The sequence below is a fragment of the Geotrypetes seraphini genome, chromosome 5 (assembly GCF_902459505.1).
Source record: "Geotrypetes seraphini chromosome 5, aGeoSer1.1, whole genome shotgun sequence".
Taxonomy (NCBI): Eukaryota; Metazoa; Chordata; class Amphibia; order Gymnophiona; family Dermophiidae; genus Geotrypetes; species Geotrypetes seraphini.
Window position 1 is genome coordinate 166,143,022 of NC_047088.1, and position 13,670 is coordinate 166,156,691.

Below are 13,670 nucleotides of genomic sequence, written 5' to 3' on the forward strand. Positions count from 1 at the left end.
TGTCCTATCACACTCTCTGGAAGTGCATTCCAGGTGTCCACCACACGTTGGGTGAAGAAGAACTTCCTAGCATTGGTTCTGAATCTGTCCCCTTTTAATTTTTCCGAATGCCCTCTCGTTCTTGTAATTTTCAAAAGTTTGACGAATCTGTCCCTCTCCACTTTCTCTATGCCCTTCATGATCTTGTAAGTCTCTATCATATACCCTCTAAGTCTCCGCTTTTCCAGGGAAAAGAGCCACAGATTCCCCAATCTTTCAGCGTATGAAAGGTTTTCCATACCTTTTATCAAGCGTGTCGCTCTCTTCTGAACCCTGATCCAAGAACAGATATTGTTAAACTACGGAAGGAGATATTGAACCAATAATCACCCCTCCCCCTTCTCTAGCTGTCATAAATTCTGATAATTGTTTTGGTTCAAAAAACAGAAAGTTCTTCCCATCAATAGAGACACAACATTTAGCCAGAAATTTCAACAAAAAAGATGCACCAAGGGTTATTATCCTTGGTCTGGAACAAAGGAAATCTTTTTTTGTGTGTGTGTCTCTTTAGAAATATCTGAAAACATTCTCACTGTTGAACCCAGAAAAGTATCATTCAAGTGCCGGAAATAAGTACGGAAGATTAAGGGCCTCTTCTATCAAACTGTGCTAGCAGTTTGTAGCGTGGTAAGCCATGCTGAATGGCCCGTGCTGTTCCTGACGCTCATAGAGTTCCTATGAGCGTCAGGAGCAGCACGGGCCATTCAGCGTGGCTCTCTGCGCTAAAAACTGCTAGCGCAGTTTGATAGAAGAGGCCTTACGTCTCTATCAAACTCCAAGCCAAATGTCATTATAAGAGTAGATCTTTCAGTGATTATTTCTAAAGAGCTCTCCAAAAAAGATCTAATTTATTTTCTTGTTTTTTTCGGTTCTCCTTTTGGGGTAGAAGCAGATGATTTCTTCAAACCCACTGAAATACTTTGGACTATGGTTATAGGTGGTAAGCTTTCCTCAGTTATTAACAATATCTCTTTTAGATATTTCCGCATCATTTCCAAAGGAGAAATTACAGGAGATTTTGGAAAATTTAACAACATCAGTTTATTTCTTCTTTGTTCTCCATAAATTCTAGTTTCTTCTGAATAAAGGATCTTTCTTTAATCATTTCTGACTCCAAAGATTTTATTTGGGATATTTGCTCTTCATGCTTTTTAATAATCTCACTTTGTTCATTTATGGTAATTCCTTGCACTTCCACCTGGGTGCTAATAAGGGCACAGTCCGAACAAACTATAGATACGGCTTTCCTAAGGTTGGAGTCCATAGTGGTAATAGCCTTCCATAGATTGTCCATAATGACATTCTCAGGCTTACTTATCTCTCCAAACTGTTCACATGGAATGGAAAAGGTCTCACCAATTTCTACCTCAGGCACCATTGGTCAGGCTTCAATGGGGGTTAAACTCTCTGTCTCCACTACCTCCATCATTCCTCTGGGGCATAACAGTGTTGTTCTTCCATGGGTTAGCTGTTTCACCTCCTCTGGGGCAGCTATCCAATTCCCAGGCTGGAGAGGTGCCTGCCTCTGGATCGGGCTCAGCGAAGCCCAATCTCCACTAAGGCCGTTTCACTCGGCATTCCTCCAAAAGTCTGAGGAGTCCTCGCTGGCTGATGCTTCGTTCCGACGTCCAGCGTTGTCTGGATCAGCTGTCTGGAGCTTGCGGCCACTGGAGGTCCTGGCCGCTGAGTTCCCTTTCTCTTTCCCATCACGTCCAAAGTACAGACGCGGTCCCACTGCACAATGCTGAAAAAACTTAAGGGGGAAATATAAAAAGTAGTATACGGCAGGAGAGATTGCCAAGCCGATGCTAATGTAATTTTGCAATGAGGAGAGGGCCAAGACAAACTCTTGTGCGGAGCTCAGCGTTGCACTTCTGCCTCAATCGCCATCTTGGATTGTCCTTCATTATTATAGAATTTAGGGGCCTAATTTATGTGCAAGGATTTATACTAGGTCTCAGCTGGTGTAAACCCTTGCACCTAAAGTTGAGCATGGATCGCAGCGCTATTCTATGAAAGGCACCCAACTTGGATCACTATTTATGGAATAGCTCTCGGAGCTCATTTTTTGGGAACCCAAATTTGGATCCCGTTTATTAGGACTTCTAGCTTTCAACAATTTAATTTCAGTAATTCACTGAGTTGACTGGGAGCTCTGAATTGACTTCCTATTGGGCTCTGTAAATTGCCAAATGAAAATACATGAAATCCTGAAATCCGGTTGTACTCATAGATCACTTCTCCCCCTACCTACACACAAACATATATGTACACTGTCCTCCACCTTCACACTGCCTCTCTCCATCATATTGCACCTGAGCACTCTCTTCTACTTCAACTCATCTCTGTGGCTCACTGGGAGAAAGGGCTGTGGCTCTGCACCCAGTGGTTATGAGATCAAATCCTGGTGCTGCTCTGTGTGACCCTGGGCAGGTCACTTAATCCTCTAGTGCCCACCACTTTAAATGTCAGCTTTGAAATGCCAAAGCAACAAAAACGTGGTATACAAGTTCCTTTCCCATTCTCTCAGGTCATCTCCCCCCTGTGCACATCATGTTACCTCCCTCAATTCTTCACAGCATACCACATGACCCTTATGCAGTCTCTACCCAGTTCATGATGCTATTTTACCAAAAAGTTGGGTTATTTTAGCATAATGTCCCATTTTATGCAATCCAGTTTAACAGTAGCCCACATTGATAACTTTCACCCTTAGTATACTTGAAGATAGCGCACCTTGAGCTGCTATTGAGAAATGCATGAACTAAATCCAAGCAAACCAATGTGTTTTGCTTTATGTGTTTGCCATTTTTTTTGAATATTGATCTCCTTCTGTATTGTATCTCTTCTAATAAAGCTAATCATTAGAAGACCATGGGCTCCTTTTACTAAGCTGCGCTAGCGTTTTTAGCGCATGCAGCATTTTAGCGTGCGCTAAGCCTGCGCTACCTGGTTAGAACTAACGCCAGCTCAATGCTGGCGTTAGCGTCTAGCGCTTGCGGCATTTTAGCACGCGTTATTCCGTGCGTTAATGCCCTAACGCAGCTTAGTAAAAGGAGCCCCGTGTTTGGAATTTTTTGGTAAAAGAAAAAAAATTAAAAGCAGTGTTAAGTACTTGAGTTAATGATGCTTGGATTCAGTCTTTGTGGTTTCGTAATTATACGCTGTGAAAGGGAAGCACTTTACATGCATCTGATGCCAACTCTTCATGTTTCATGGATTCTGCCAATTCCTTACATCCACGCGGGTGTACCTTGCATAGTTGGAGACACGGATTTTTACAACACAGTTGGCTGTCTGTTGAGCATTTCCCTCCAGGGGGAATTGGGAAAACATGGCATGTGTACTGAAAGGTTACCAAATTTTCTCAGGACTAGGCAAACATGAGAGCTGAAAAGCCATTTCATTAAATTGGTGGAACTTTCAAGCATGTAAGGCTCAATTAATTAAGGTGTATAATATAAAAGATCTCTGACCTGGGAATAGCTAGTAGGCATAATTGTGACTTCTTTTCGTTTGAATGTAGAACCATGAAAATGAGTCTTGCTTACATGGTATAAAAATGTCCAAGTACAAAGACCCTTGCAAAGATAAATCACAGGATTACAAGGTCATAGAATAGAGGCAGTTTCACATTTCTGTCAGTTAACTATGATAATAGATTGCCAGCTTCATGTCCCGAAAAAGGCTTTCTTCTTTATGAAGAAAAGTGAATGCAAAATTTTCTCATCAGTGGATACGTTAAACTCTGCAAACATTAGAAAATAAAAATAAGTGTAAGTTCATGCTTCAAGATTTTTTTTAAGCTTGAAAGCTTGCTGCCTGGTCGAATGTATCTTTTTCAATATTGATTTCTGTGCTTGGTGATAAAGATCCGATCTGCATTGCCTTTATAAATTGACTGCATCCAAAAATTAAGAATTTGTGTGTGGTAGAGTATAATAAATGTTTTCCAGTTGCTCTCCGATGGCTTCCTTTAATATATAGGTTAGCAAAAGGGTTACTGTATGAATTTCATTCTTCAGTATAGCATCCTCAACTGTGCTGATACACTTCCCAAAGGTGTATAGCATGAAAAATATAACGCCATATACTTTTTCGAAGGTAAAACTGAAAATTAAGGGCTCCTTTTAATAAGGTGCGCTAGCGTTTTTAGCACACGCAGGAAAATGGCGCGCGCTACACTGCGTGCTATGCTTCTAGAACTAACGCCAGCTCAATGCTGGCGTTAAGGTCTAGCATGCGCGGCAATGTAGCGCGCGTTATTCCGGACATTAAAGCCCTAACGCGGCTTAGTAAAAGGAGCCCTAAAAGTTTGATAGTAACATAGTAACATAGTAGATGACAGCAGATAAAGACCCGAATGGTCCATCCAGTCTGCCCAACCTTATTCAATTTAAATTTTTTATTTTTTCTTCTTAGCTATTTCTTATAATTAAGGGGTTAGTGTCAAGTGTCGTATTCCTAGCTAATCTTTCCTGTTTTCTGGGCTGCATGAGAGTGCCTTTTATAAATTTTCAGGAAATATGGTTGATTCCCCATCCAGATTAACACCAAATTTTGCAGATGTACAGTGCCTAATTTTGTTCATAACTTCATTTTAACTTTTCATGCTTTTCAATCTAAAATATCCTAGGTGTTATTTTGTATGTAGTGAATACCTTTTTAATATGTAATATTGACAATGTACTAACAAACAACCCTCCCCCCCCTCCTTTTACTAAGCCGCATTAGGCTTTTTTATCACCAACTATGGCAGTATTAGCTCCGATACTCATAGGAATTCTATGAGCGTCGGAGCTAATACCACCACAGCCGGCAATAAAAAAGCCTACAGGGGTGACACGGGGGAAAGAATGGTGTAAATAGGGTGTTACATTCTAAAATGCAAAATAATGCGTTACGCACAATGACTTGCATTATTTTATTGATTTATATTATTGAATTTATGAATCACACTGCTCTTCAAAGTACTACAGGTGATCTTTTAGCATAGAAAGCACCATTGATTAAATTTTTCACATTGACACCGAATACAATTTCACATATAGATTTCTTTATATGAAATTTAATTCAAATTGTATTTTATAGATTAAGATCTGTTGCAATGCAGATTAGCTCACTGAGGACTTCTTTTAGAGAGCCATGCCAGCGATTCCCAATGCAACAAAGTTTATTTTAATTTCTGTGAGCTTCATCGCATTTGCCATGCAGAAATCACTAGCACGGCTTAGTAAAAAGAGCCCTAAGTATTTGCATTTAGTAGTACTAAGTGCAAAAATAGTTTTGAAGTTCAGATATTTTGAAGAAAAGAAAAAAACAAGCAAATTCTGCTTCCATACAGTTAACTTTTTCTGAAATTTCCTATTTGCAAAATTTTGCATGTTTTTCTACCAGTCTTATTTGCATATAAATCCCAGAAGCAGAATGACACACATTAAGTTCTATTTTGGGTAGGATGTTTATATCAGAAATGGATGTACAAGTCAGGGCATTCAGAATTTCCCAGGTATTTTGCAAAAAGCTTGCTGAATGTTGAGCACTTTTGGAAAATACGTATGAGGATGTGTAGAAATGCATGTGTACTTGCTGGCATATCCAGTGGGAGCAGCCATTTTACCAAAAAAAGAAAAAAGATATGGAGTATTAATATTTAACTCTCTTCATAAAGGCAGTTAATAAATCCCAATACATAAATAAATAACTGGTGGTACTAACACATGTAAATGCTGAATTTCATTATACCATGCATGCAAGAGTAGCCAATGAAGGAACTGCATTCTACACCTCAAAATTTTGACATTTTGATGGGTTTTCTTAAGGTCACAAAGAAACACAACTTCCCTTCACCAACTCCTTGAAAAGGATCACACTCATGTGATCCACAAGCAGTGTAAATTCCAATGGGGATTTTTTTTTTAATATGTGCCCCTTATAAAACATAAAGTACAAGTCATTTTTTTCAAAGTCTGCCTAGTCCATGCCTTCTTCCTACATGTATGAGTGATTGCTTTTCTAAAATCACTTCTTGCATGTTTATGTTTATTGTGGACTTATTATACTGCCTATTCCGACAAACAGATCAAGGTGGTTTACAAATATCTAATCCCACTGCCCCCCCCCCCCTCAAAAATAACCACACACAGGAAAGGGATGCCAAAAAAAAAAAGAAAAGAAAAAATAACCTCTCACATACTAAGAAACAAATAACATCATGTGCACATAGGTAGACATAGCCAGTCCATCCAACTGACTAGCCACCACCAAAGGCCAAATTAAAGAACTAGGTTTTATGGCCTTTCAAAATCTTGGGTGTGATTACTCTACACCAGTGGTCTTCACTAATTTTTTAGTCAGGGCCACTATGAATCCAAATGATCTGAAGAGAGCCACCAAATATCATCCCATATGAGGACGAGACACTACTAAGCAGTGCGTGTCAGTGACATTCATCCCCACCAGTCTACCTTCAAACATTTCATTGGGGATATCCTCAAAGAGATGGGCATCTCCAAATGCATTCTGTTTTTGCCTTGTCCTTCAAGCATGCAGCTTTTCCTCCTCATCCAATTTCCCCTTTCCATGAGGAGCTTGCATAGAGAAGCACATTGTAGTTGATAAGAGCCACCCTAGAGGTCTCCAAGGGCCACCACTGGCCCCTGGGCCTTGCATTGAAGAACACCGCTCTACATGAATATACCACAGCTACATATGAAAGATGTCTTGTGGTTTCATAGTGTACAAGTTTTGGACCAGGTGAAACCAAGCAGTGGGCAACTAAAGATCCTAAGACGCTATTGGGGGTATATGGTATAGTCAGTGTAGAAAGATATAAAGATTGGTGAACATAGTAAGCTCTGTTAGACAAAATATTTTAAAGAAAACATGATAATAGGTAACCAGCATAGGGCCCATTTTATCAAGCTGCGCTAGAGGTTTTCAGCACGAGCCAGCATGGTAAATGCTCCGACGCTCATGGAATTCCTATGAGCATTGGGGCAGTTACCTCGCTGGCCTGCGCTAAAAACCTCTAGCGCAGCTTGATAAAGGGGGGTGATAATTTGGTAAATAAAGGTGTTAAATTATCATATTTTTAGTGCAGCAAAGGTCGCTGTACCTTAAGAAAGATATTGCGTTACTCGAGAGGGTTCAGAGGAGAGCGACACATCTGATAAAAGAGATGGAAAACCTTTCATACGCTAAGAGATTGGAAAAACTGGAACTCTTTTCCCTGGAGAAGAGGAGACTTAGAGGGGATATGATAGAGACTTACAAGATCATGAAAGGCATAGAGAGAGTGGAGAGGGACAGATTCTTCAAACTTTCGAAAAATAAAAGAACAAGAAGGCATTCGGAAAAGTTGAAAGGGGACAGATTCAAAACAAATGCTAGGAAGTTCTTCTTCACCCAACGTGTGATGGACACCTGGAATGCGCTTCCAGAGGACGTAATAGGGCAGCATACGGTACTGGGGTTCAAGAAAGGATTGGAAAATTTCCTGCTGGAAAAGGGGATAGAGGGGCATAGATAGAGGATTACAGTTCTGGTCCTGGACCTGTTGGGCCACCGCGTGTACGGACTGCTGGGCACGATGGACTTCTGGTCTGGCCCAGCGGAGGCACTGTTTATGTTCTTATGTCTTTCTGCTATATTGTGGGGAGAGTGTGGCACAGTGGTTAAAGCTACAGCCTCAGCACCCCGAGGTTGTGGGTTCAAACCCACGCTGCTCCTTGTGGCCCTGGGCAAGTCACTTAATCCCCCCATTGCCCCAAATACGTTAGATAGATTGTGAGCCTGCCGGGACAGGGAGGGAAAACTGCTTGAGTACCTGAATAAATGCATTGTAAACCATTCTGAGCTCCCCTGGGAGAGCGGTACAGAAAATTGAATAAATAAATATTGTGGAAAGTCTATATATAGGAATACCAGCATATGTGGAATTACAATAATCAAGTCATGATATTGAAAATGCTTGGATTAAGGTATGAAAGGCAGAGAAGGGGATCGAAGTATGCACAATGTTGAAAATCCTAATCTAACTAAAGCAGAAATCTGAGCCTGGAAATTAAGATTAGAATTTAAAATCATGTCTAAATAGCAAAAGGAGGACATTGAGCTGATAGGGAGATCTAACAGAACTGCAATCAGAGAGAACTGTGGAAGTGAACCTGTTACCCAACAAGCCACTGTTTTGTCCAAATTAAGGACCAGTTTATAAGTTGCCATTGCAAAAGTAATTTCAAACAGAGCTGTAGATTAAGAACAATATTAATAGGTGAAGTAGGGAAGACCAAAAGGATGTCCTCTGCATTGAAAAGGCTTTGTTACTATGTGATTAGAAGAGTGTGGCTAAAGGGCTGAGGAATATGCCATGTATACCTGTAGCTTTTTACATGTGTCAGTGCCATCTAATCATTATTAAGACCTCCACTATTTTAAAAATAATGTATGCATTAGTCTGAGAGACATAGCCATGGGTGGGTTTGGGCTGGCACCCAGACACTCTTTCTGTAGCTGGCAAATATCCCCAAGTCCCACCAGCTGTAGAAATCTAGAGCCTTTCTGGAACACCTAAAGCACAGTCATCAGCGGTAACATTTTGAGCCACTGACAACTGTGTTTTACGTTTTCCAGGTGGCCTCTGGATTTCTGCAGCCGGTGGGGCTTGGGGAACCCTGCTAGCTAAGGCAGTTTTAATTTGGGAAGGGGGGAAGAAGTGAAGAATAAAGGGGAGGAAGAGAAGTGGGGTGCTTAGTGCCCACTCATGGTCACCATTGACCCCCAATAATGTTGTTCTAGCTATACTACTAATTAATACATTGCTGTCTTGCAAGCAATTGCTCTCACTCGGATTTTAAAAAAATTATTATGCCTTTCCTATTTTGTTTCTTTGATTTGGAGGGGGGGATTTTGTTTTGCTTTTTTGAAAGTTCATGAGTACTATTCTGTGTTCTTATACTGCACACAGAGCAATTTACATTATGATTTCTCATTTTATTAGCTTGATTTTTTTTATTGTTAAAATAACCTTTTTTATGGAATGAAAGGAAATCTCCTTGTCATAATAGAACTGCTGTTCCCCTTGTTAACACTTGAACTGAGGACAACAGGGCTCCACTTTACAAAGTCAGATGATGACGTTACGGATAAATTTTGACAGCAACCTTCCCACCACAAGGCGATGAGACAGTGATAGCCTCAATATGGATTTCCATTGGTGCAGCATCCTCAGCTGTTTTTATGAACGAGTCACCCTCTCCATGGTTGAGATTGTCATTTCACCCCATATTTTTTTCAGAGAGTGAACACATCATTAGTGTCTGAGAGACAGAAAAGGATTAGGATTAGGTGTGTGAGAAATATTTTGGGTTGAAAAATCCCTTAAAACTCTATTTCATTCTCACCCACCTCAATTGTTGCTGTTAACAAAAAGGATGCTATGATTGTTGACTATAAGTGATTCATGAAATAACTCTGTTTCTATTTCTTCCACAGTGGGTAAACCTCACAAGTGCAACTACTGTGGACGGAGCTACAAGCAACGAAGTTCACTGGAGGAGCACAAGGAACGCTGTCATAACTATCTGCAGAATGTCAGTATGGAAACTTCCGGGCAGACCATGACTCACCATGGTAAGTGCAGGTGACAACTGGAATCTCCACGATTTTCCAGAAACTGTCAAATTTCTTTCCTTTTTTTTCTTTTCTACAGACACTCTGTACTTTTCATACAGTATTTCAGGTATTGACTGACTAGAATGCTCTATAATTTTTTTTTTTTACAGATGGTCATCAGAAAGGAAGGGGGGGAGGTTACTAGAGCTGTTCATCAGAGGAGGGGGGTGGAGAACAGAAGCTCCGGTCATGGGGGAGGGAAAAGACAGCAGCATCAGTCATTGGTAGAGGAGGGGAAAGGATAACAGTAGCTTCAGTCATGGGAGAAGGGAAGGACAGCAGCTGCATCAGCCATTTTTTTTTTTTTTGGGGGGGGGGAAGACAAAGGACAACAGCACCAGTCATTGGGAGGAGATAGTAGGGGATGGACACCAGCTGCATCAGTCATTGGGAGAGGGGACGGAAGGTAAAGGTGAATATTTGAAAACATATGGCAAGGACTTCCAGGGCTCCTTAATGCCTCCATAGAGCTGGTGTTAGTATTTTCCGTGTAGCGTGGGGCTAGCGCACGCGGCTTTGTAGCGTGTGCTAAAAACGCTAGTGCACTTTAGTAAAAGGAGCCCCTAGTCTTTTTAGATTGGTTCACCATGATGACCCAAATGTCTGACCTTGGTTAATATTCAAGTCATCCTTTTTCCCCCATTTTTGGAGGAAGAAAAGGTTACCTTGGTTTATTTTCAGTTTGGTTTGTATTCGAGTATATAAGGTAAACAGATAATGCATGAATTAGTGTGTATTAATTTCTACCATAAGAGCACACTAACTGATGGTTTAGCAGTTTGTGCATACTAATTCACATGTTACATGCATTTTGTGTTCAGGGTAGGAATTTGGGGGTGGAGTATGGGTGGAGCGTGAGTAAGAATAATGAACTGCAGTTAGCGCAAGGTTCATACCATGCTTTGTCACTTATGCCGTTAACATGGGTTCCCTTAGTGCCTCCTAAATAGAAGGGTGCCTAAGGAGCTCATAATCAAAACTTTGAAATGTCCAAAAGTCCACCTAAATCGGCAATTGGACGTCCTAATAGCCAGGAAGTCCAAGTGACATTAATTAAAACCAACTTTCTAGATGTTCTAAGCTGCTGAATGTCCAGAGCTCAAAGGGGCGTGTTGGGAGGTGTGTTATGGATGGGCATCGGGAAGGCTTAGACCAGGATGTCCTGCAGGGATAACCAAAGCCTTCCCAGGACTATCCTAGGCAGAACTTAGATGCAGGGAGTTAGACTTGTTTTAGTTGCGTTTAGGTTCCACAAAGGTGTCCAATCTGCCAAGAAGACAACCGGAGGGTTTAAGACATGATTCCCTTATTCCCCCAGTGGTCATGACCCCTTCCCTCTACCCAAAGAGGGGGGAAAACAGTAGGCTTTCCATCAGCTGATCACAGCAGGGGAATCCTCATCAGCTGAGTCGATTTTGGTGCAGTACAGCCAGCTCACCTGATCATGGATTCCCCTGCCAGGATCAGCTGAATCAGCAGGGAGAAAAAAATTGTCTCTCACTCCCTCACACCCACCAATCCCCTACACCCCTCCTGACATTACCCCAACATCTCTGGAACCCCCCTAACATTTCCCGACCTCCCCTAATATCTCTGGACCCCTCGACATCCCCAGACCCCCCCCCCTCAACATCCCCCCTACACCCCATACCTTCCACTGACAAATCAGCAGTAGGGAGGACCACTGCCTCCTGCCTATAGGGCCAAGTGCTCAGAATGACAGGCCTTCCCCTCCCAATGCATCTTGGGATGCAGTGGGAGGGACCTATGACCCTGATTGGCTCAAAGTCAAGGGTTGAGTGTGATCCCAAGAGCAAGTGACTATGAAATCAAAATCTCTACCAAAATCCTCTCCCTAAGCACAGAATACGTATAAAGTAAGGCTGCATTTCAATTAAAATTTTAATTGTGATTAATTGTGTGGTAAAAATGTCTAATTTTGTGATCAATTGCATGATTAAAACTATAGGAAGCCATAATGTTGTTTTTCTTAATCATAAGAAGAATAACTAAAACACATTCAGCATATGTATTGTATTAATATATATTATCTTAGTGTTTCAGCCAACTGCTGAGGTACATGCATTTTTCAGCATTGCCTGGCGAAAGAGCTACATGGTTTATATTGACTAAGGGAGGAATTCATCAAGGGGCACTAACCGATTTACCGTGCGTTAAATGCTAAGACGTCCATTATATTCCTTTGGATGTCTTAGCATTTATCACATACTAAATCATCCTGTGTCCTGATAATGAGAATAAGCATTCACAAGGAACTGTTGTAGCTGATGTTTCTACGTGTATTTCATAGCCAGTCTAGCAATGACCGTATGTGATGCTTCATGTTTCTTCCAGCACTGAAGTAGGCATAATTTTTTATCTATCTGAGGTTCGGCAGTGTAACGGTCAACAGCCTTGTTACTACATGTTGCCAGTAATATATCATTGTTGGAATCTGATAAATAAGCAATCCTTCTTTCTTAGTGGTTCTCTAAAATGGCGTTAGCATTTGTTTCTTCACATGACACTAGACTCTGCAACTCCATTCAGACATTGCTTCACTGCTCCAATGCACATGAGGAGTTTGAAGCAGGGGTCCAATGCAGCTGGTGTTCAACCAGGACCAGTTTAGTTGTCAGCCTCTTAGATCAGTACTAAATGCTTCTTTGAAGCAAACCAGGCTCATCGTTGGACATCATCATAGCAGTATCATCATCAGTATCACCGAGCATGGGATATATCGATCACCACCCATTGCATATTTGTAGGGTTCAAGAATGGTCTGCGTCGCATGGAGCTTATCCCACTTAGAGGCCATTAGCAGGCTCAATGTATGTTTATGCCGAGGATAATAATAATAACTTTATTTTTGTATACTGCAATACCACAAGCAGTTCAGAGCGGTTTACAGAGGAAGAGACTGTACATATACAGTGATGTTACAAAAAGTATTGTCAAGTACATTGGTAACAAATTTCAAATTAATTTGGTGAGCCAAGAGAGGTTAGGAATAGACGGAAATATGTCAGAGGTACAGCAGGTAATTTCAGTGGTAAGCAAGGTGGGGAGGGTTCAGAGAAATTTATCAAAGAGATAGGTTTTAATAGATTTCCTGAGGGATTGGTAGGAGGGTGCACTTGAAATGAAGGTAGTGTAATCCCACCACCAACAACACACACACAGTGAGATCTGGTGCTTGCTCACTGTTCTTGTTCCCAGCAGCACTGTTCTTACTCTTTAGGTCACTGGCAGTAGCAGAGAGAAAACTTCCAGGCCACCAAAGGCAGCGTGTTTACTTCACTTACACTGCCGGCGGCCCTGAAGAGTAGGAGCAGCGCTGCTGGGAACAAGAATGGTGAGCAATTACCGGATCTTGCTGGGGGGGCAGGGGAACTCTGGATAGGTACATGGGCCACCCAGAAGGTCTCTGTGGGTCACCATTGGCTCATGGGCCTTGCATTAAAGACCACTGGCAAAGAGCATCATTTTAGAAAGTATGTCCAAATTGGCAGTAGGTTTCTAGCAGTAGGGTAGGATTTTATGTGCACAGTTTCTCTGAGCATTGGTAGGGAATAGCTAATAACCTCATTTATATCTGTTTGCTTACATTTAAAATAATAATTTGCACTAATCTTTGGTGTGCACATTGTTTCCTATACTACAGCCTTTGACCATTCTGTGTACATTGTCAGTGCCAGTCCGGTACTATTTGCCTAACCCTAGTGTTTGATTTTGAGAATTGGCCTGTAAATGACGAGGTAGATGTAATAGGCATCTTTGAGACTTGGTAGAGGGACCTGGGCCACTATATTTATTACCAGGATTCAAATTATATTGTTATGATAGGGTGGATAAAATTGGAGAGGGAGAGTGCTATATGTTAAAGGAATTTGAGTCTAAGAATAAAAATTCAACAGGAAACAGTAATGTGAAATTCCTTTGGATAGAAATTCCAT

The 13,670-nt window shown here is 41.3% G+C and overlaps 1 protein-coding gene across 5 annotated transcripts in view; it reads left to right on the top strand.

Moving 5' to 3' along the window:
- The window catches only part of IKZF2 (IKAROS family zinc finger 2), a 273,519-nt gene that overhangs the window by 232,951 nt on the left and 26,898 nt on the right, over positions 1-13,670 (top strand). For all 5 annotated transcript variants that reach the window (XM_033944155.1, XM_033944157.1, XM_033944154.1 and 2 more), the window contains exon 6: positions 9,535-9,672. In XM_033944155.1, the coding sequence (XP_033800046.1) occupies positions 9,535-9,672 (138 nt within the window). The remainder of the gene's footprint in view (positions 1-9,534; positions 9,673-13,670) is intronic.